The 24,640-nt window shown below is 43.0% G+C and overlaps 2 protein-coding genes across 2 annotated transcripts in view; both read left to right on the top strand.

The window, feature by feature from the left end:
- The first annotated feature begins 593 nt into the window (after positions 1-593).
- On the top strand, positions 594-14,613 carry LOC119659521 (nicalin). Its single transcript, XM_038067656.1, has 7 exons — positions 594-928; positions 6,468-6,546; positions 12,440-12,548; positions 12,610-12,987; positions 13,051-13,647; positions 13,713-13,894; positions 13,971-14,613. The coding sequence occupies exons 1-7, from the start codon at positions 760-762 to the stop codon at positions 14,116-14,118; spliced, it is 1,662 nt and encodes a 553-aa protein (XP_037923584.1). The 5' UTR covers positions 594-759; the 3' UTR covers positions 14,119-14,613.
- A 4,601-nt stretch (positions 14,614-19,214) lies between these two features.
- LOC119659029 overlaps positions 19,215-24,640 on the top strand; it is a 195,791-nt gene continuing 190,365 nt past the window's right edge. Inside the window, exon 1 of the mRNA XM_038066924.1 lies at positions 19,215-19,364. Coding sequence (XP_037922852.1) covers positions 19,215-19,364 — 150 coding nt within the window. The remainder of the gene's footprint in view (positions 19,365-24,640) is intronic.

Raw genomic sequence — 24,640 nt, 5'->3', positions numbered from 1 at the left:
CATGCCAGAAGAGTCGCGCCTGGTCGGCTATGCAGATGATGTCGCAACGCTTGTTGCACTGGAGCTGAGCCAAGGGAGGTGGTTGCTCGCGAAGAATGGCAACGCACTCTAGACGAGTGGCACTCATTTCTGGGACCGTTTAATGCGGCAAACATTATCCCCCTAAATTGGTGATTCCGTCTATCGCTTTATTAAATGTAATGTGACAATAGAAACAAATTTTCATTCTCATAATTGAAATATGATTAGAATAGTGAAATTGGTTTTGTTAGCAGTTGAGTGGCTTTGTGTATTGCATAAACTTATTGTTTTTAATTTTAAAGAGTTTTAGGTTACAGCAAGTCATTTTAACTATAAACGACCCATAGCGAATATATTATACAACTCCAACCGTTCTAATGAATAATAAATATCAGACTTGATTTAGTTTTTCGATTCCCTTTGGGTGAACGAATTTTCCAGTAACGACAATTCTAACGTCCTCTAACATCCTCATTATTTCTTTCCAATTCAATTTTTCCCGATACATCTACTCTCCACGGCAAGCAGCACAGTCGCCGCCATCACCTGTTTAGTCCAATTAGCTTTGGCAGTTCTTCTTGGGCTATTTCTTCCCCATTTCGACTCGTTCATTCGTGTATGTGCCGTCAAATGTCATTTGTGTCAGATATTTCGTGAAAATCATTGCGGGCCATTGAAAGATTCGCTTTCCCAGAGAACTTCCTTTGATTTCTGAATTGAATACGCGATCGGTGAGCCATGTTTGAGGAGGCTGATAATCTCGCTGACATTTTCCGGGGCGGCTTGCCGTACTATTTGCTGATTGTGCTCCCAATCCTGATCCTTTGCTCGTCGAACCCGGTCCTGGCTTCCAGCGAGTTTGCCGTGCAGAGGATGTCGCAGTTCGATGTCCACGGGAAGCAGTTCGGTGAGTTCTGAATATTTTATCACGATTGGGGTTCAATATTCATGTGGGAAGTGAACAGAACCGAAGGAGGGAAACCCGTGCAAGTCGGTTCCCACGTTAATTGGCGTTGAGGTTAAGCTCGTGCAGTTTATTGACATTTTCTGATATTCAATCGGTTGCATGAATTTGTTTGCGGTGCGTAATCTAATTAGCGCTAAGTGGTGGAAACCCAAGAATTAGGGTCGCTTTATATTTGTGACGAACGGAAATCAGGTCGGCAGCGCTTGAATGCAGAGGCCGCGGCCAGGTAAACATAAGATGCTTTTGCGCCCGGCAGAGCTTGCATCCTGTGTAATTGACATCGCTTGAAAGTATGTCCTGGCGCCAAAACCACTTCATTCCCCCTTAAATCTTGGACAACTGAGCTGATCTCCAACCCCTTAGGAACCGTATTTGTTTTCCTTAATGGATACCGTTTATTTATTTAAAATTTCTTGTCGGTTTAGGGACCTCAATCAAAGTCGATTCATCCTTCAAGCCTCGTTCCGGCCTTGCAATAAACATGATATATTCATCGCCGCAAATGCATTACGAACATATATTTTCTTCTAACGATTATTACTTAATTAACATGGGGAAAATTTAGCTTGTGTCCCGCTTAAGCGGGGTCATTTCATCTAGATCGGAGTTTTCTGGTGGAGTTAAGAGGTTCGGTCACCGCAGGCTAATTTCCCTACGGTTGCTCTGCCGGCCTCCTGGGTGACAACCCGCTACCAACAGGTAGACGAGCCACTCAGATGGGTGAGTTTTGTTTCGTGGTGAATTACGCTGTTCTGGAGCGGAGTTCAGATGAATCCTCGTTAATCAACTCCACACTACCCCACCCCCAGTGGATACTGGGTTTCAGCGACAAAACTGGAGGCGCAGTTCCCGCTCGCATCACTGTTAATACCATACGATTTAATCACGCGCTCGTCGCTTCGACGAGAAGTCGATTGGGCTCGTCGCTGACGTGCTTAAATTAAAGGGCACCCTCATCAAGCAATTGCGGGCGAGTCACCAAAACTGAATCATTTGCCGACGGAGCTCACCTTAGGCGACCGCTCCCCGAGCCAATTGCTGCGTATGATGGAGCAGTTGGTCGAGGATAAGGTCGTTATTGAGCTTCTAAAGTCGCTGTGGTTGCGGCGACTTCCGGAAAGCATCCAGGCCATCTTGGCCTGTGCGGACTCCGGATCGTTGGAGGTGTTAGCAACCGCTGCTGACAACATCCACGAGGTTTATGCGCGCCCCGTGGTCAGTGCTGTGTCGTGGGAAGCGACGGCCAAATTGCTGAGCTTCAGCAGACGGTGGAAACCTCACAGCTATCGTCTCTAATCTAGCGGCAACGGTAGGACCTTTCCGTTCGGGTGGTATGTCCCGAACTCATTCGCGGCCGGCCACCCGAAATAGGCTATCGTATAGTCGTGCGTCGGGGACCTCAACGAGTCCTGCAATTTGCTGGTACCACCGCATCTTTGCCAACAAAGCAAAGAAACGTACCAGTCGTTCACGTTCACTGCTTCTAGTCCACTATGGGTTGCTAGTGGATCTGCAGAATAAGTCTCTTATAGATCCCGTAATTTTGTCCATACTGTCAGTCTTTCGATCATTTTTGAAGAAGTAGCCGACCCTCGCATTCGTGCGCTTCTTCAAAAATACAGCAACATAACTACTGAAAGGAGTCTCTCGTAGCCAACTAAGCATGCATATAGCACTACTGGCACTCATATCTTCTCGAAGGTGTGTTTGTTACCACTCCAGAAGACCGTTTCTAAGAAAGAAATCGACACACTTTTAAAGCAGAGTATTTGCAGACCATCAAATAGCTGCTGGTTATCTCCACTACACATGATACCAAAATCCAATGACGAATGGAGACCATGTGGCGATTACAGACGTCTGAATGTTCACACCATCCCAGACCGCTATTCCTTACCACTCATCCATGACTTTGCGCATAACCTCGCTAATTGCCGCGTTTTCACGACCTTGGACTTAGCTAAAACGTACCACCAAATTCCTGTAGCTTCAGAAGATAGTCCTAAAACGACAATATGCACACCCTCCGAACTCTTTGAGTTCACACAGATGCCTTTTGGTCTGTTCAATGAGGTGCACACTTTTGAGACGTTCATCCACTCTGTCCTGCGGAACCCTGACTTTGTTTCGTGTACTTGGATGATGTTTTTGCCGCCTCTTCTTCAGAGTCTGAGCATTTGGAACATCTTGAATGCATTTTTCATCGTCTTCTTGGGGCCGGTGTAGTGCTTAACGATGAAAAGTGCAAATTTCTTCAAGAGCAGGTGACGTTTTTAGGCTACATGATTTCCCCTCAGGGAATCCAACCGGATCCAGATAAGGTTCAGGCTATCATCACAAACTTCCTACAACTTAAAACGGTCAAGGATTTGCGAAGGTTTTTGGACATGTTAAACTTCGATCGTCGTTTCTTGCCCGAAATCGCACAACATCAAGCCATCCTCAGTGCCTGCTTGTCTGGACTCAAGATCAAAGACTCACGCGTGATTGCGTGGTCTACAGAGGTCTTTTAGGTTTTTGAGCTAGCCAAACGACAGCCGGCGGACGCTACACTCGTGGCATTCCCTGAAACAGATGGTCGATGGTTCAGACATCCCCGTAGGTGCTGCCCTTCACCAAAAGGCGAACCAGATCTGACAGCCGTTGAGTTTACCAAGAAATTGAATACAACTCAACAGAAATACAGCACCTACGATCGCGAGCTATTAACCACGTACAGTAAAGTACTTCCGATACTCCCCTAGAAGGCAGTGTCTAGGACCACAAGCCTCTTACCTTTAAGACTTGCGGTTTCGTCCAGGGCAGAGACAACTCATCAGACGCTGCCTCACCTCTACCCTGGGACCAGCGTGACCGAAGTGATTACAAGGTGGTATTTGCTCCCTTTTATTATTTCAAAAACACATGTGTATGAATTATAACGAACACAAATCCGCTTTGTAAAATTTTTAGGCCTAAACTGGCCCAGACTAAAATAAAACTTGAGGGATTCCTAAGTCCGACATCCACTTAATGGCGGACCGGACCAGTTGGAAAGCAACATGCTTTCGCGGTTGTGGTCCACGGAACCCCAAAGATACAAAATTTAAGACTTGCGGCTTCGTCTACCTTTGCTTTTAAGCAGAAGTCCGACAAACCGTCCCCTTGCCAAAGCTTCATAAGCCAGTTTACTTCAGACATCCAACAAGTGTCTGGTAAAATCGCCGAGGCGCAGAAAGATGATGCAGTGCTTCAGAACTTCAGGAACAACTCCAACAACGAATTTCGAGTGCTTTCCCTTTTCGGCTCAAGCTCCGAAATACTCTGCGAGGCCTCTGAAAAGAGAAGTAGGCCATATATCCCAGCCGCTTTTCGCAAGGAAGTATTCTATTCACTACACGATTTTGCGCAGCCAAGCATTCGGACAAGGTTTCGCCTTGTCACTAACAAATATTTCTGGCTCTCAGTGAATAAGAAAATTAACTCCTGGGCTAGACAGGGCGTCGCGTGCCAGAAGTGTAAAGTTACCAAACACGTACAGAAAGAAGAAGGCTCATTCCTTCGGTCTACAAAGCATTTTCACACGATCGACATCATTGGCCCCTTGCGAGATTCACATGGCTTCAAGTATTGCCTGACAATCATCGCTAGGCTCATGCGGTGGCCTGAAGCAATACCTCTGGCCGACATTTCTGAAATCCGCGCACGGTTGTTGTCAGCCAACAGAGCCTATTTCAGCTTATAAAAACTGTTCCGCTCAAAACGTCTCAACATAGGGCCAAAGCTCTTACTGTACAAGACTATGATCTTGCCAGTCCTCATGTATTCCTCGGAAACTTGTGTTCTTAGCAAGAAAAATTGCGAACTCTTGGCCGCGTGCGAGAGAAGAATCCTCCGAAGTATTTTTGGCCCCCTACGTGAGGATGGACGATTCTGTACCCTACACAATGACGAAATCTATGAAAGATATCATGACCGAAAGGTTGTGGATAAAATCCGGCTCAATAGGTTACGGATGAGGATGATCCCACCCGGAAAGTCTATAAGGGCAATATCTATGGTACAAAAAAAGACGAGGCAGATCCTGCCTAAGATGGAGCGATGGCATAGGCCAGGACGCCAGACAGCTTTTAGGGATATCGAATTGGTGAACGTCGGCACAAAACCGGGATGTCTGGAGTTCCTTATTAAGGCAGGATACCGGTTATTGCGCCGTTGATGATGATAGAAGGCAATGAACGGCATCTTGCGATAATGGAGACGAGAATGTTGGAGTAGTGGTGTGACACACCTGGATCACATCAGAAATGAGGATATCTGGGGGGTTGTAACGATCGTGGAAAAATTGTGAGAGAGACCTCCTCGATTGTATGGTCATGTAATTCGCCCTAACCAGAATCCACTCGCCAAGATTAGTGTTAACATCAAAGTCGATGATAAGCGACGAAAAGGCCGAAACAACGATGGTTTGATATGCTGGATAGTGATGATTAGAAATCCCCGCGACTGCATCCAGATCAGGCCTTTCATAGAACAAAATGACGCAACCGATCACGATGAGCGGACCTCGCTTGTGACCGGAACAGAAGCTAAGGAAAAGGAAGAAGATGCTTATCCTTATGTCAATTCTGATGCTCATCATCTTGTTTTTTTAAATTTGATGCGCAAATCCCTCGTCTGAAGGCAGCCTTTCATTTCTTTTATACCACTCTATTTGACTTGCTTCCTTGTTATTTCCCTTCCTTCCCAAATTCCTGCGCTCTTGCTTACTCTCGTTCACTACCGAAATTCATAAGAAGCTTCGTTTGAACTACGCTGCAAGAAATAATTCTAAATCTATCGGAAACAATGTAGATCGTACTCACTTTAAAACTCTGCTTGTTTCAGTGAAGTCTCTGATAACTGGGTGCCGAAAGGAGTAGGTTATCTGATTACTATCTAGATAACATTGGCATTCGGAAACTTCTGGTCTCACATCTACTGCATCAGCAATTCCGCTCAGCATCCTCCCACTTTCATCAAGTTGGCAAACTTCTTTGTTCACTTGCCTCAATCGTCGTATAATTGTTTTTCTTCGTTGTATAGATTCTTCTCCTCTTTTTTCCACCGTTTTCCGACTGCCTGCCTCATATCTTCTGCAATACCAAAACCTTTCCCTCTATTGATCACACGAAATTTTTGTCCAAACGCGCACCTTTTAACATTTTTCTGTAATTTTTCTTACTCCATCATTCTCAATCCCAATATGCTCAATCGATTTTGAGACATGCATCGCGATTGCAGGTTCGGCAACAGAAAGTTAATTCACGATAAGCCCGTGTTCTGGTAGTAATTCAACTTTATGTTTCATATAATTGGAATGGTTTGCTAATGTTGCCTCAGTAGTAAAGGCTCCATAAAATATCCTTTAGCTCCTTTCGTTTATCATTTCCGACAGAGATTTTTAACTTTCAACTAAATGTTATTTAGATGATGGCTAAGTGAGTATTTATCTTTGCAGGTTGTCGCTCATCGGGCATAAATTTGGAGGGCAAATCTTTGTACAGCTGGAGTACTTCGAGACACTGTGTCGTAACGAGGTTAGTATATGATTAGTTTTGCTCGAATATATTCGTAACATAAATTTTTATAAATTCGATTTATTTGTATTTATTGCTTTTGATTAGGATATTCTATTTTTATTTTTTTATTGATTTTTTATCTGGAAGGATTCTAAAAATGATTTTGAAATTAGTCAAAGAGAGCAGACAGCGAATTGATGCGATTTACGCTCACATATGGTCTGCGGCTCTATTTTATTTTCATTTTTAAGCGTATTTACTAGTAGGTGACCGAATTGAGAAAATGAAGTTGAAGGGAAAACAAAAGGATGCACATTGCGCTATCAAATTAAATTTTTGGATTGAGGTTGGAGTCATTTTTTCTGAATCTTGCTTCTAATGAAATCTCCGTCCTGCCATATTATAGAATTTGAAAAATAACTTCGGCATTAATGTGTGCATATCTACAGTTATTGTGTACAACACATTTTACCTCACATACCTAGTTTCAGATAGGACAGTGTTTCAATAGTGTATGTTAGTTTACCATTCTGTAGATTTGAGACGTGCTGGAAAGATACAAATTGGAGAGCACAAAAAAATTCAGTATAAAAAAAAATTAGGTAAAACGCTCAACCGGGCTGACATACATATTTGTAGACTAACTGATAAAAGGTAGTGTTTAGTCTCGCTTAGCTTAAGATAAGCGGCGGACAAGTTGCGTGATGTTATATGGATATTTAATGGTAACGTTGACATTATTGCATCTTGTATGTATATTTTCGTTTTCAAGAATTTATTTCTTTTTAGATTACAAAGGAAAATTTTTATATTTTCAAGGCCTGACCATGGTTAATAAATCATAACCTGAATGTGTATTCGAAGGGATTGAAGTTTATGCAAATATTTTGTCTTACCTGCACTGATTGAGCCACGGCAGCACGTCTTTGATGCGATGCGTGGTTCATCTACCCTTCGATTCTCTTTCCCACGATAGCTGCCATGCGCAAGATGCAGACTCTGTCTTCACAAGCAGCAGCTTCCTTATTTCTCCCGCCTTTTCTTAGGTATATATATCTCCGCTCAGCCGCATGGAGAGCAACCGGAATAACTCCTGCTATCATCATTACTGCTGGCTCTCAGACGGAACCATAAGTGGACGCAACTCGGAAAACCTCTCGCCGTTGTAGTTGCCGTAGGCGCCTGCAGTACATCTCCTTACGGAGGGAGTCCGCTAATACTTCGGAACATAAAGAAGGACGGACTGAACCACATTCATCAGAAATCATCGCTCACGAACTTCTTACATTAGACATCAGCCGTCAAATCGCAATCTAGCCGCATCCTTGTCCGCGGTGTTAGATTCGATAAGACCACGGCTTCACTAACGTGAAACGGAATTACTGTGGGAATACTTTCCTTGTCCAAGACAAAGGCTTCGGTTTTCTTCAGAGCTACGGAGAATCAATGTTTAGCCATCCACCTGTCATATCATCATTCCCGGTGTGCGCTGAGCTAGTTCAACCGTGCGTGTAGTAAACAGTGCCCCAAGATCATCTGCGTATCTGACTATATGTCATTCATCAGGCATCGCGAGTCGTAAAAGACTATCGTATAACATGTTCCAAGGCGCAGATATCTGAGCAGCCTTCGACGTGCTACACGTTGTCCTTCCCGGGTCTCGTAGAACATAGCACTTTACATAGTCCTTCAGTATCCACAAAAGGTTGCCCGGAAACGCTTTACCACCTTACAATATTGAAGGCATTTCTTACGCCTAGCGCCACACAGTGCTGACTGTGTACTGTGGCCAGCTTCATTGCTTGGACCACTTCCTTAATCGCATCAATTCTGGATCTCCCCGCCCTAAAACCATATTGTGTTTGCGAGAAGTCTGCCGCGGCACATCAATTAGTTGGCCTTTGGCTTGATGAGCTTTTCAAAAAGGTCTCCCGCTGTGTCCAACAGATTGAGAGGACCATACGCTGAAAGCGCGTCGTCTTTGCTATTGCTTATCAGCACGAGCTTCGCAACTTTCAATGCGAGGGAAAAATACCCGCTGTCAAACAATGCGTTCAATGTGCTGAGAGACAAGTCCGGCTTATATTTGCATACGAGTTTCAGCAGACTACTATCTGGTTCTGGTACTTTCTTGTCCTTCATCGACGAATCCGCCTCCTTTAGTTCCTTTACAGTGAACAGTGGGAATTACGCAATACTCGCCCTCTCATCGACATAGTTGTAGTTGGCAGATGTAACTCCCACATTGAGGTTGCCCACATCTGAGTAATTCCTATAGCTTCCTCCATCTCTTCTGTGTTCGTGATACAATCAAGATTTCTTACTTCAGGGGTGCGCATGGGTTCTAGGCTGGAAACCACTGTTTTCCTGCCTAAAATGCACTGCACTGTCTTCGATCTAAGCTCGACAAGTATATTGCCGGTTCGAGTCCGCAGGATGACTTTAACGTCTATACTAGCGTGTTCTAGTTCGTCGTAATTGCGGACTTCGTTCGGCTTAACGAGAATGGGCTCTGACTCTGCTTTGCATTTTCTCTTTTTCTTTGGTAATGACGTTTTCGTCGCGGTTGACCTCGACTTTACAACAGTTTTTGTTATCATTGCTGTTATTGAATTTTCTCCTTTTTTCGATGCGAACCAAGTACGCTTGGTTACCACCTCGCGAAATTTTTCTTCCTACGTCCTTGGCGGTAGATCCATTTTGTTTTTTACTTGCCTCATTTTATCGATCGTTTGTTCCCCTCTGGTGGGGTGAGCGCACAGCGTTTTGTGCAGCTAAAAGCTGCGCCAGCCAGGAGTTCATCTTTCTCCGTTAAGCCATTTTTCACAGAGATATTTCGCTGAACGATGGTAGTAGCTTTCATTTTCCGTAAAACCACCCTGCATTTCTTGAGCAGCCTTTCTTCCTTTACTCTTATCTTTCGGATGAGGTCCATCCTCTCCGTTGAGATGGTTTGCGCTTTCGCCTGATTAAGGATTTCTTCATTCTTGTTTTCGACAAAGGAATGTAACATAGCTTTTTCAATAAGTGATTGTCGTAGCTTCTCGCTTCCTGCAAAGGGATTTATAGTGGAATCTCTTATTTTAGTTGCCAGAAGCGATGATCCCGGTGTATTGCTGCTCCTTCTAAAAATTTTATATTGCTGTTGTTGATGATGTTATCATTACGTTTTGTGTCCCAGCTGCAAGTAGCTATCTCCGCTATAAAGCGCAGTCTCTTTAAATAATCTCCGTGTCTGTCTATGCAATTAGGGAGGTCACGCGTGGGTTGAAACAAATACCTATGGGGGTTTTGTCGGGCCGGAGGCAGCTGAAACATTAACCTGAAAGCGGTTTCCATTAGATATAACTCTTCTATAGTAAGGTAACAGAAAGGCTATAGCTGTCAGCTCATGTGCAACCAATTGTCAGCTCGAGTTCTATCATCTTAGCAACAAGAAGGACCCGAACGTAATGGGCAACACGGCTTCACCTCTCAGCATTCCTCAGTATCTCCTCGACAATATTGTCGGAAGAGAGATCCTCTCTGTTTAAATAGAGCTGCTGCCACAAGAAAAAAAAGTGTGTTGGGCGCCGCCTACAGCTCCCATTGTAAAACACATACTCCGAAGATCGTGCCCTTCCGATTTTGTGCAGGTAAGACTGAAAACCTCCATGCCCACTTAAGAACTGTGTAAGGCAATAGTCAGTCTCACCATGCTAGCGATTCAGCCGCGGATCTAAGTTGCCGATGAGCCGCGCAGTCCATCTGCCTCTAGTTTCATTTTGCCAAGAGAGTTGTCACTCGTTTAGGGTGCGTTGCCGTTCTTCATGAGCAACCACCTTCCTTGGTTCTTCTCCCTTGCACTTGTATATGGCTTCACGCTCCTTAGCAAGAAGGGCAATGGAGATCACTCCCGCGATAACCATTACGGCCGGTTCAGAGACAGTGCGGTACGCAGACGCCACCCGCAAAGCTCCTTGTCTCTGTACATGCGTGAGAGGCTTACGGCAAGGAGGTATGCCAAGAGCGTCAGCCCATACCTCTGCGCCGTAGAGCAGGACAGATTGCGTTGAACTCATCAGAAAACGTCGCCTGCTAGACGTAGAACCCCCAATATGTGCCATTAGCCTACTTAACGCCGAAACTCCAGCTGCAACCTTGTTCGCTGCTGCTTTGATTTACTCAAAAAAGCTCATCTTTGAGTCAAGAGTCAGCCCGAGGTACTTTACCGCTGGTTTTGAAGTGATTATCGACTCGCCGAACGATATGGGACGCAGGGTCGGATTTCCATTTTTAGTCAGAATGATTACTTCGGTTGTTTTCCAGTGCAAGGTTGAAACCATGAGTAGTCATCCATCCGCTTACCCGTCTCATCAATATGCCGAGTCTGCTTGTGCCTGTTCGACAGTGCGTTCATCAACAAGCGCCGCGACATCATCGGCGCGCCTCTTCTAGCATGTCGAATAGATTATCATAGGTAGCGTTCCAGAGGTCCAGCCCTAGGATGGATCCCTGTGCTACCCCCGACGTGACCTTTATCCTGACCATCTATCGTTTATAGAGCAGGGAGCGGTTTCTCAGATAGTCCCTCAATATTTGTAAGAGATAGTTCGGCACGTGAAAAGTATTGTCTAGTGTGCCAGAATGTCTTTCCATCTTACGGAATTAAAGGCGTTTCTGACGTCAAGTATTACGAGGTGCACCACCCGTCGAGTTCGGTGAATATGTGCCTCTGCTCGTCGAACGGCGTCCACGACTTGCATGATAGCATCAACTGTGGATCTCCCTCCTCTAAAACCCAACTCCAGTGGAGATAAATCTCCGGCAACGCGTATGGCTTCAGCGAATCTAGTTATGATGAGCTTTTCGAGCACTTTTCCAGTAGTGTCAAGCATACATAGTGTGTGAAGTGTATGAATGTGTATGAAGACGAAAACTCGGGGTCGCCTTTCCCTTTGCTGATCAACGCACGCCTCGCCACCTTCCAGCGAGCAGGAAAAATGCCCTCTTTCAGGCAAGCGTTAAATGCGCCCAGCAGTAGGTCTGGCCGGGGTGGGAATACTAGTTTGTATATCTCCGTTGGAATACGATCGGGTCCTGGCGCCTTCTTGCGTTTCATAGAGGACTACCTGTTCCAACTCTTTTATAGAGAAAAGTAGACAGTCCTCCGCGCTCTCTGTGCCGACGTCATTATTCCATACGGGGTTCGCAGAGAATAATGCCCGTACAATGCGGTCCATCTGTTCGGCCTTGATTGAACACGATTTTCGCATAGTCTCGATTTTTTGGGTTACCAGTTTGTCCGATTCTCCACGGGTTCCCATTCTCCTCGTCGACTAGACTCTGCCATCAGCGACCTTTGCTTTTTTTATTGCGCTGCGAAGTCTCCCTTTGACTAATTTGTACTCTATCGTTATGGCACATGCCTCCTGTTGGTCGCTTAGGCGTTGTGTTAAGCAGCGGAGCCTATGACACTCCTTCCGGAGCTCTGCAATTTCCACCGTCCACCAATATATAGAAGGTTTGCCGATGCCCTGCTGAGCATGGAGGCTGCAGCGCACACCGAGAGTTTGTGTCCACCACTTCGAAGGCAATGTATTGATGGTCGCTTGCCGAGAAGTCTTCCAAATTCGCCACCCGTCCACTAGAGATACTAGTGGTTCTGACGCGAAGGTTATGTCTGGAATACCCAATATTAGACGTACACATGCAGAAGTTACATTAGTAGCAATAAGGTTTCAATTTGGAAATGACCAAAATTTTGGTACTTTTTGTGTTTTTTTAGTTTACTTTAATTTCATTGTCTGGCAGTAACGTCTATTCACAATAGCATTTCCTTTAAAATGTTGTTTTTGATTTAATATTTTGTCCTGATATTTTTAAATAAAATTCTTCATATTAATTTCCATTTTCTTCATAACAATTTCAGACTCCAGGATTTGACGGTAAATCAATTCCATGAGATTCGTTTGAAAGCTGGCGGTTTGGTGATTCTTCTTCCAAATGATATCTCACAATTTGGAGAAGATGTTAAGCAGGTTCATCTTAAATCTTCATTACAGCGTAAAAAGTTTGCATAATGGCGTTTTTTTTCAACAGCAAATCTACCAACTTGAACATCTCATGCTCACCCAAGCTACCTCAATTCCCGTCTATTTCTCGAGGCACGATAAGAATTTTGAGCAAGTTATTGCAGATCTACAGCGATCGGCAACTGCAGAAGATTATCAATCGGCATCCCATAAGCAACGTGAATCAGCTTTATCGGAAATTATGAATTCCATATCGGCAAATGGGTACCAGATAGTTATTACTGGCGGCAGTCACACAACGCCCAATAAACAGAGCAAAATTCCAATTATTCAAGGAGAACTTGCACCAATGATGAATATCAAAACAGTGGGGGATGTTGATGTAAACAGTAAGCTACCTCTGGTTGTGATTACGGCAAATCTGAAAACGTTTGGTTTGTACAATGTGAGTATTTGGTTAGTTATCAACAAAGGGATCTGTAAATCCTTCTTCATTATAAAATTCCAGGACTATTTGAATAATCCCGATACGGCCGTTCTACTGACACTTGCTGAACTGTTCAGTAAATTGTATTCGACATCTAATGCAGCACCAAAATATCGGCTCCTGTTCCTTATCTCTGAATCGGGTTCCCTTCTAAATTTCCAAGCGATGAAAAAATGGGTTGAAGAGAACTATCAAACTCCGAATATCGACTTCGTTCTTTGTCTCGACGCTATTAATCAAGCCCTATCTGAGGATCAAACAAAAATATTTATGCATGTCTCGAAACCGCCAAAGGAGGGAACCCCAATGAATGTTTTCTACAAAAACCTGAAATCTATTGCCACCAAATATGACAATGTTTCCGTTGAAGGTGTTCACAAGAAAATTAGTACAAGTGAAGAAATGGCTTGGGAGCATGAACGTTTCACCTACAAAAGACTACCAGCTTTCACCCTTTCAAGTGTGAAGTCGCATAAGGACCCAATGAGGACAACAATATTCCAAGAGGATAATGAAAGTAATATCCGCAATACTCAGAGGAAAGCGAAAATAATCGCTGAATCGCTGGCACGATCGATTTATAATGTTGATGATGGAGAGATATTTACCGGAGCGATGGTAGGAAGATCGATTTGAGGATGTAATGCGTTTTATTGTTTACTATGGTTGCTTTCCACTTGCAGGACGTATCGAGTCAAATGATCAAGTCATGGATGCATGTCAAATCTATCCTTCACAACAATGATCTCAAAAATGCATTTGAAAAGTATTTGAAAAATGTGAAAGTTACGTACGAAAAGACCGAACCGAGAGATCCAGACTTTTTGTTTTACGATAGTTTCGATGGTGTTCTTAATGTTTATAGGTGAGTGCCGTTGTATGTTTTGTGTCGAATTTGAGTTAAGTAACAGGAAAAAATCTTTGTTTTTGTCTAATTCCAGTGTTAAGCCAGCTGTTTTCGATTTATTCTTAACAATACTTATTACCGCGTATTTATTCTCGGTTTATTTCGTTATTTTGTATTTCCCGCATCTTTACACAGTCGTTTGTAGAATGAGTAAGGAATCAATGAAGACCAAAGTGAACTGATTGACGGACAGACGATGCCAAAAAAAAGTTTTTATACAAAATCAAAATCAATCGAATACCATTTGTTACGACAGCTTGCAATATATCATCCTAAATAAGTACATTCAGATATACACATCCTTCTAATGATAGGCAACTCATCCTTGTTATTGGCTTGATTTTAAGCCAACGAAATTTGTGACGACCATTTTATTATCGTTTCATTTCAAAGCCATACTATTCCACTAGCTATTCCGAGACAACGAATACGCCATACGGGAAGGAGAATGGTAGAGTTTAATATTACAGATTATTTGAGATTTAGTCGATTGAAAGATTTCAGATGGAAAAAGAAAAACATTTAATATATTTATGTGCTAGGTAGATTCTGATTAAGTATCGTGTTCTTCTGGGTGTTTGGTTAGTTTTTTGCTAGTAAAGTTCGTTTTCAATCCTCAAACTACCTTTTGTGCTGTGAGAGAAAGTAATAAATTAAAGTTTAATTAGTTAAATGAATAAGACTGGATTTTACTGGACGCAACATTTAAATATATTGAACGTATCATTCCATTGAGGACATTAGCTCCATAAAGTGATAAGAATATGTGTTTTTGTACCTTCGGTGTATTTTAACCTGAAAGCGGGAAGAACTAACAGTGAAACACGTTGATACACATGCTGACCTCGCAAGAAAACTAATGGCAGGGAAAACCTAAGGCGGTTACGATATGAAAAATTCAAGACCCGATTGTATTGTAATGCTGTTCTCTTTGTTGGAGCACAATATACTTTGTCAAATAAGCACCTTAATAGTGTGATCAACAAGTAAGTCAGACCTTTAAATACTTTGTGTCAAATTCTTGTGATCGTCTTCTATTCAATTCTTCGTCTGACTTTGATGCCCTAATTGTTTCCTGGGAAAAAGTATGATTGCTTAAGTAGGATATCACGTTTATTGCTGCTGGGAAGCTCTAGTGTTATTTTTTTTTACTTGACACTCTGCATGCTACACTGAAGTGCCCTTGTGGTTGACCTGTGGAACCATCATTAAATATTATATCATTGGGCGGAGATAGCTTATTTTAGCTAACGTAACGATGCCTTCCTGACTTCCTCTGCTTCTCGCAATTTACTCTGGATTGCTGCTATCGTGGAGTTGATCGCATCCCAATTCCCCTGGCATGCTAAGATCCTCCGGATAAAATTTCCCGATGATAGAATTTCACTCAGAGTTTCCTTTTGGTTTTTTCGTTCTTCACGAATTTTGGACATTAGAAATTAGGGCTGTTCTTCTGTAGACCGCACTCAGTTTTTGTGCGCTAGATAAGATACGCAGTGCTGATCCGCAAACTGAGACTGCAAACAGCAAAATCGAACTCGCCACCCTCACTACAAGTAGCCTGCAAGTATGCCGCGGATCTCTGACATTCGGCATCATTCTTGTGAAAGCCATATTGGAGGTGGATGCCTTTTCGCAAATATGCTCCACGTGCTGTTTAAAGCTGAGCTTTGCATCTATCATCATTCCGAATTATTTGATGCCCCACTTGGAACTGATGATAGGATTCCCAATTTTAATGCGAGTGACATTTCTCTTCCGGCGATTATGCAGCGTCTTCGAGTTGCTTTGCGACCACAATGAATGCTATGTCGTCAGTGTAACCGACCAGATAGGTGAGAACATCAATCGTTGTCATGGAGTCTCTTATAAGGTGCATTTCCCACGCCTACGGTTACCACCACGCAATATTTGCTGGTACTACCCTTTCTGTGAATTGCATTTTCGGCCAAGCCAGTAACCGATTTGATGGCATCAAGAGTTGTTCATCCTTACGGAACTCATACTGCCGTTCTGAAAGAACTCCTTGGCTCATGACAACCGGGAGCAATCTATTGTAAATTACCTCCTTAAACATTTTTCCTATAGGGCTTAGAAGACATGTGAGTCTAGGAGGATGGTTCACCTGGAGGTTTAGCAGTTTGAGGCAGCAGAACCAGCTTCTGCTGCTGCCATGTTGTAGAAAAACCCCTTCGGACATGTTCGGTCTGAATTTAACGACGACCTTATTCATTATGCCGTTCAGACCCGCGACTGTCGCTTATTCTACCGCAGACCTCCAGTAGCTCGACTCTGATGACTGCCGCAATCAGCGTCACATTCAGAGGCCGCTAGAAGGTGTCAATGCCCTGCTCTTGCTGGGGAGTAACCGCTGGATGATTTTCAACAAGCAGGTAGGGCACATGATCGACGGAGATGAACGACCTCTGAATCGTCCCATCACCATTTTTATAGGGTCTATCTCATGGGTTTATGTCCACCTCCGTTCCGTTGGATAGGTGGCTTGAGGTTCTTCCTAATAGTCATGTTTCTGTTGCTCCTAATCTACCTAGTGCGCTCTGACGTGTTCGTCTGGCTCGGTGGCAAGTATGTCCAAGACTGGCCAGTTCATTATTCCACCAGGAGTTGGGTCTTCTATAGGAAATGAGCATCGCCTAGGCATCGCTGCCTCAAATGTTTTAGCGATGAATTGCATTATATAAAGAACTCTATCCATGTAGATGTCTGCCTTATTAGACAGGTCTAGCCAGGTCTGCTCATCCATTGCTTTTGCAGACCACCTTGACGTGAAGCTGATTGCTTGATTGTCGCTGTATTTGAAGTGCTTGCTAACTTGACGGGACATATTACGTGCTAGAGCAGGGTTGACAAAAGTCAGATCTTCAATTGACGGCGCGATGATTGAGATAGTTCTGTGTATCTGAGGGGATGTTTTAACTCCCAGTCGCTGGATCATAATCCTCTCTAGAATCTTGCCAAAAGTCGAGCGAAGGGATATGTCCCTGCACCTGTTCCTCTGGTTAGTTCAATGGCAAAACAGCCCTGTCAGTCTTCTAGAACGCCGGGAAATAGAACTCCTGTACATAACACTCATAGAAACACCGAACGTGGGATGAGAAATGCTTTACATAACTCGGAAGTTATCCTCTCCCAGCCAGGTGATTTCCTAGACCTCAGCCTCGCCATGTTCTCGTCGATCTCGCAATACGGCAGAGGAGGAATTTCGCTCTCAGCGTGATCGGTGGGAGATATCAAAGGTTCGGAATTGGGTAATAGTTCACTCAGCAAGGGGCAAACATTTTCCCACTTTGATAGCATACGCTCTCTGTTCATCTTAATGCCTTAAGGAAGGACTTTCCTTCGTTTGTTGCGAATAGCATAACAGCAAGGCGAACAGCATAACAGCAAGGCAAACGCCCCTACTGCAAAATTCACACATGTGACGTCCATATCACTGATGTTCCTGGAGCTTTCGACCGTATAATCTTGCTGTGTCACATAGGAGAGAAGGTCACTTTCCATGTGCTACCCTCATATAGAAACACAGAAAGAACATTAGCACCGAATAGTCTCAACTTGATGTCCGTGTTGAGATAACTGCGTTTCCAGACTCTGGGAAAAAAAAAAACAACGCAGGTAGATCTAGCGCAACCAATACGTGGGGCACTATCAAGTTCGGTGCCACTATATGTTGTCCTTACAATAGCTATTAGTTTCTCCGAAACGACCCTCCTCCGAAGAGCACTCCAGATACACTCTCTGTTGACGCTGGCCAAAGCTTTTTTGAAATCGATGAAGATCAAGTGAAGCGGAGATCTGAATTATACGCACAATTCCAAAATGATCTGTAGTGTATTGATGTGGTCAGTGTAGGAGGATCGAAAGCAGAAACCAGCCTGCTCTCTGTTGATCAAACCTTTTAGGTGTTCTTTGATACGTTCTAGGATCATTTTAGGTATTATTTTTGCGACGGGAAAGAGTACGCAATTACTCTTCCAGTTTTGCACGGGTGCGCTTTTTCAAAATCTTATCGATCATCCTCTTCCTTCATTCCCTAGGAAAGATGTAGGCTTTATTCTGTTTGCGTGTAAAGAGGAGCAGTTCACTTTCGCAATTTCATCCACGAGACGTGGAACTCCGTTGGATATGGTGCGGTTGAGAACTGTGGTGAAATTCTCTTGTCATCTTCAGTTGCTCATCATCCTGACTGAGGGAATCGGAGCTTGAGTGCATCGCGCTTGTCCACTCGCAGCGAACAATAAAACGACCTGAGTTATGTCCCATGAAAAAAACATTTTTCATGGCAGCCCCATGCTGAGCACAGCCGCATCATGTAAGCGGTGTGGAGCTTGGGCCTTCTAATCCTGCATGTAGCAGTGGACGTAACAAACAAGAGAAGGCAAGTGACTATTGGTTGATGATCCGTTTCACAACAGATGTCAGTGTCTTTCTTATTACGCACAGACTTCTTGAATCCTTTCATCATTATCGTTACGGTCTCCATCACATGTTCGAGCAAGGTGATTCTAGGAGCAACTTTGGCATTCAGATCATCCATCACCGACATCTTGTACTCCTCCTGTCTGCAATCGGTTCCCAAGTAATAAAAGCGCCTTGCCGGAGTAGCGCCGGAGTATAATATCACAGTGCTGCAAGAGGGAGAAGAGTGCCCTCCAGAGTGCCAATATCTAACCCCACTTAAATTTGAAAAATGTATTGTCTAGGTGAAATAGTTTGTATCCAGGACATCACATTGATAGACGATGATTTTGAAAAGTCCGAGTTGTATATATTTTTCTGTTTCGCTGCATCACTTCGGCGAATATTCGTGAGGAATTTTTTTTTTATTTCTACAATTCTCCCTAATGTTTGTATGTTAAATCTTCTACTTGATGAAGAGCCGAACCAATTGGGGACAAACTGTCTCCCCTCTTTTAGTTTGCGAATTTCTCCCTTTGGGCAGAGCACCCAAGTTTTAAAAATGTAGTGGGTGACAGCTTAGTCCACGGCAGAGACAATTTACGCTGCTTCTAGATTTGAAGTGAAACAGCGTCTGATTACCTGTTTCTGGCTTGAACTGAACCGGCATCCACTATTTTTTTTTCCCGAAAAGAACAGTAGTAACTGATTGAAATGTACACTTTACAGAAAAAGCAAGATTCATTGTAGCAGTGACGTCTGCAGAAATAAATAGATGGAAATAACCAGATCAGTATAGCCAGGGATTTACACTATCGACACATGACTATTAGAGTTATCTTGGATTGATTCTCTATCTATGTGGACGCTGCATGGAACTTCTGCAGCTGTGCTAATAAGAAACGGGGCCACAAGCCTCACTTGTCAGATATATTTCATTTGTAAGCAGGCAGCATGGTTCGCTATTGTTCCTGGGCTGAATCCTGATCTAAGAAGACGTTCCAAAACGGTGAGTCGCAATATTTTCAATATGTCATTTTACGATATTTAAATCGAACGTTGCTAATATCTGCCGCTATGCATTTTGGTCTTTTAAAACTTGGTGTGAAAAAAAGGCTCAAGAACTATACTAGCAAAAATATTAAGCACAGATACTCTATGAATAGGGTTACATTTAATTGAAATTGAAGACAGTTTTTGTGTAAGTTTGTAGGACTGTAGTTAGCATTGTTTTATTGTCAAAATTCAGAAAATAATTTCTAAATTTGTTGTTGAATGAAATGGGGTCAATGGATGAATAAGGTACCAAAAGTGACAAGGTGCAAAAGTTGAAAAATCTTTAACTGCTGGTGTGGTCACCAAGAGTATGTTTCTCCTTCACTTGAATACAGTATTAATGGCACCTCTGGAAAGCATTTTTTGGACTATTTGGCGGCATTTACGATGGACCCAATGAAATATTACTTAACACAAGGAACTTATTTTTTTTACAATCATCGAGCCCCTGAGCAGTTTCGTGGATGAAGCAAGTTCAATTGATATTACAGTCATGCATCCCTACATACACGTACATATTACCATCTTGTTGCCATCAGTTGTTGAAGCCACGTCACTTAAGCGCTTCTTAAAGAAAATTACTCTTCTTAAAAAGTTGAGCCCTCCTCATTTATTTTGAACTTGAGGTGCTGCAATTAGAATCTACATGTTGCGAATACATGCTGGAACATAATTTAAGTAACGGTAATGGCCATTTTCGAGGTCAATGTCAATGGTTTAATAATTAATCATAACACAAATGAGATTTTGTTGACGGTCGTGAACTAGTCAGCATGCTTATACTCTTGGAGTTCGATCGAGAGTAATCTGTGCTGGTATATCCATTCCATGCGTTCATCTACCTAAGTGCATCGTCTTTTCCGTAATACGACACCGACGACCGCTTCTAGATATCCAGTTGACGGTAGAAAGCTTTATTTTTTATGTCAGCTTGCAATAGTAAGTGGGGTGCTCATCCATCAACCTACCCTGAAATCATTTCGTAGAAAGGACTCTGGTTTAACCGAAAATACGCCCTTTCCTATAAGTAAGGGTATTCACAGACCATACATTCTTACCAAATTTCGTGATATTAAGTTCAACCGTGCCCGAGGGGGACTGGTAGACAGATATTAAATCGATTTTAATAGGGATTTGTATTATATTTCATACAAGAAAAATGAAATAAATAACTACAATATAGAAAAAATAAAATGCCCTTCCCTTTCAAAGCTCTTAAAGCAAATGATATATTTCATTTCTTTTGTAAATCGTACTTGTGCCACCACAACGTTGACAATTATAAACCCTAGGTAAACTTGTGTAAAAATTCATTCACTATATTGCATTTCGTTTTTGTATTATCATCATCATCATCATCAACGGCGCAACAACCGGTATCCGGTCTAGGCCTGCCTTAATAAGGAACTCCAGACATCCCGGTTTTGCGCCGAGGTCCACCAATTCGATATCCCTAAAATCTGTCTGGCGTCCTGACCCACGCCATCGCTCCATCTTAGGCAGGGTCTGCCTCGTCTTCTTTTTCTACCATAGATATTGCCCTTATAGACTTTCCGGGCGGGATCATCCTCATCCATACGGATTAAGTGACCCGCCCACCGTAACCTATTGACCCGGATTTTATCCACAACCGGACGGTCATGGTATCGCTCATAGATTTCGTCATTGTGTAGGCTACGGAATCGTCCATCCTCATGTAGGGGACCAAAAATTCTTCGGAGGATTCTTCTCTCGAACGCGGCCAAGAGTTCGCAATTTTTCTTGCTAAGAACCCAAGTTTCCGAGGAATACATGAGGACTGGCAAGATCATAGTCTTGTACAGTAAGAGCTTTGACCCTATGGTGAGACGTTTCGAGCGGAACAGTCTTTGTAAGCTGAAATAGGCTCTGTTGGCTGACAACAACCGTGCGCGGATTTCATCATAGTAGTTGTTATCGGTTGTGATTTTTGACCCTAGATAGGAGAAATTGTCAACGGTCTCAAAGTTGTATTCTCCTATCCTTATTCTTCTTCGTGTTTGTGTTTGACCAGTGCGGTTTGATGTTGTTGGTTGATTCGTCTTCGGTGCTGACGTTGCCACCATATATTTTGTCTTGCCTTCATTGATGTGCAGCCCAAGATCTCGCGCCGCCTGCTCGATCTGGATGAAGGTAGTTTGTACGTCTCGGGACGTTCTTCCCATGATGTCGATATCGTCAGCATAGGCCAGTAGTTGGGTCGACTTGAAGAGGATCGTACCTCTTGCATTTCTCGCACTTTCTCGAGGGCCAGGTTAAAGAGGACGCATGATAGCGCATCCCCGTATTATAAATGGTATAAATGATTCCAAATTTTTTTCTCGTCAAATAGATAGCAAGTTTCATCTTCGTCTCGTATTTTGTCTTAAAAGCGAAAGCTTCACTAACGGTCATCACTGTCAATCTCGTCCCAATTTAGTGGTTACTATAAAGAACCATCATTTTTGCGTTCATTCCTTTATCCGATACAAATACTACTGAATCCATCAAAGTTGCGGTTAGATCTGCTGCATTTTGGTTTGTTGGGCAGTTGATCCGACGGCAGTTCGGGATGTTATGTCGCAAATCCAATGTAGTAAACTTTTTCACCTTAGCCAGAAACAAGCGTTTCATAATGTGCAAGATAATTATAAATTATTATTTTAAAATGAATGAATGTCGGGAGGTCAAATAGGGAACTGTAAGGAGGATGATGGAGGTATTGAAGAGAGTTAAATAAGCGGAACGGAAATAATCTGTATACAAGGAAATGATGCGGATGCTGAAAGGCTACAGACACTACGATTGATTCGTGCTAACCTGCTTTATGTACGGTTCAGGGTCTTTCTACAAATCGGGCATTTGCTGCTACCTAGGACATGGCCTACTCACGTGATGTTGAAAGGTTGCTCTGAAATATTTTTTTTTAAAACCCAATTTATTCAGTTTTCGGTGTTGCACCAGTAAAAGTAAACATCATATCAAGCCACTTCAAATGGAATCGCAACCGCTCTGATTAAAGTCTGCCTGGATACTAGCATCAACAGCAGAGATTGGCCCGTCGAGTGTTTCTTTTCACAGCAGTGCCGTCGGAATCTATCTTTGACTTTATATCATTCGCTGTTCTGAAGGGGGCAACCACAACGGTTCAGGAAAGGAATGCGGTGATTTGAATTCTTGAGAGCGATATTTTTACCGTACCTCATGAGGGGATTTCTGGTGGGCATTCCTCCTTAAATTACCGGGTGGAGAGAATCGGGATGGGGGGCTGGGATATCTGCAACCTATGTGAAACAGAGGAGGCGGTCCTGTGCTTCATTTGCAATTGTCTGGATTCCTTAGATTTAAGAAGAGGGAAAAAGATGGCCTCATACGCAGGCTTTCAAAGAGTAATTTGCACGCTTTCTGCGATACTTTTATTAGATACGAGTATGTGTAAATTCGCAAACGCCTTCGAGTGGCGGAAGCCTAACTGAAAAGACGTATATGCATGTATGGTGCGAGAGAGCTTGAAACTTCATTGCAATACACTTAGAGCTCCACATAGACGCTGTAAACCAACCCATTCGTGCAGAATAAGTCTAAAAACCAGGGGATTTTTGAAAATTCAATACTAATTAGATAGGTATAATGATTACTATTAGTTTCCGCTAACATAAGTCAAAAAACCTTTACTCTCGTGTTCGAGACTTACATATATTCTTGAACATGGTTGACGCGCTACGATGCTGGCTGAAGATGCTGCGACATGCACAATTAAAACGTTAGCAAAGTATTGTGAGTAGCGAATTTTCAGGGTCGTACAATCAGAGGAAAACCGTTCATCTATGAAAACAGCTTGCCTTTGCGAAAGAGCAAACTATAAATTTCTTGGAGTTCTGGTATTAAGTTTTATCGCCTAACTAAATATGTATTCTGTTTGTATTTGAGGGATAGCAGTATGTATAAAGGTAAGCCGATACGGATTTTAAACACGTGATATGGAACCATCTGTTAAAAATGGTAGTTTCAAGATCAAGGGAGTGGTTATAATGGTATTTATTATTCAGAACATGACAAAAGAAATATACGCCAATGTGTTGCATCTGAATTTGTGAAGAACCACCATAGAAGAATGTTTTATCTTCAAGTAGGATAGTGCTCCTCAGGCACACTTCCTTATTTAGCCTTCTCCCTCCAGAACGTCAATAATTTTGCTTACGCACATACCTCCATGCGGAAATGAATTTTTTTTTGCTTGGATGTGTTTCCATAATTTTTTTCGCTTCCAAAGCCACTGCTTAGTTCCAGGTTTTGTAAAGTCATTTGGAACATGGTTGACAACTTCAATCGCATCAGAGATAAAAAAAACACGTTTGATGGCATCCCATTCTTCGTCAGTATTCTTTTCAGGCGGTTTTTTGTGTAGTAAGAAAGTTATCCCATTCTTGGGCGACAGCTGAATCGTGGAGATGACCCCTCCAGTATTGCATTTGGAGGCTGACGTAGTTGGTCACTCGAAATCCAACTGACCCTGTGCTCGAAAATGGTTACTATAGCCATTATTCTCCTTATCACATGTCTGAGCAGCCCACCTTAGCATTCAGATCACCGGCATCCTTTAGGAGGTCTCTGGACTGTGTTGAGTTGCTCATAGAAAGTTTCCTTCTCTTGTTTATTGGACATGAAGGCGCGCCTGGCGGATACGGTAATGCTTTAATCCGACACTGAATTCATGCGTCAAGAGGGAGGGAAGTACTCTACTCAGTGCCACCATGTTACCTCGCTAAATCCCAGAATGTCTAGCCTGTATCCCTGAAATTGTAGCAAGAGAGTATTGTGCGGTGTCGGAGGTAATTTGTGGTTAGAAAGTAACTATAGAAGCGCTTTTAATTACTACACTTGATTAGGATTAGAATGAATCGGCAAGTGAGAAGACGAGGAAGTTGAAAAATGGTATTTTGGCAAAGTTCTATTACTAAAATGTCATGTTCAATTGCTTACTTCCGTTTTCGAACCAATTTCAGGAGAACAGATGTTATTAATTGACGTTGCAGCCTTGGAGCCATTATTTATTTGCAAAAAAATGTTATTTTGGAATAGGGTAGGTGAATGCGTTTATGCACAGAGTGTTGGATTCCCGCAACGGTACGCCGTCGGACTACCAACTAAACACCTGTACGTTATCAGAGAAAAAGGCCTGGACTCGTTTTACACATTTCTGGCGTAGGGAGCCTTCAAGTCAGGGAGTTC

This window comes from Hermetia illucens, chromosome 6, assembly GCF_905115235.1.
Source record: "Hermetia illucens chromosome 6, iHerIll2.2.curated.20191125, whole genome shotgun sequence".
NCBI classification, from domain to species: Eukaryota; Metazoa; Arthropoda; class Insecta; order Diptera; family Stratiomyidae; genus Hermetia; species Hermetia illucens.
This window is presented reverse-complemented; position numbering and strand designations above follow the sequence as displayed.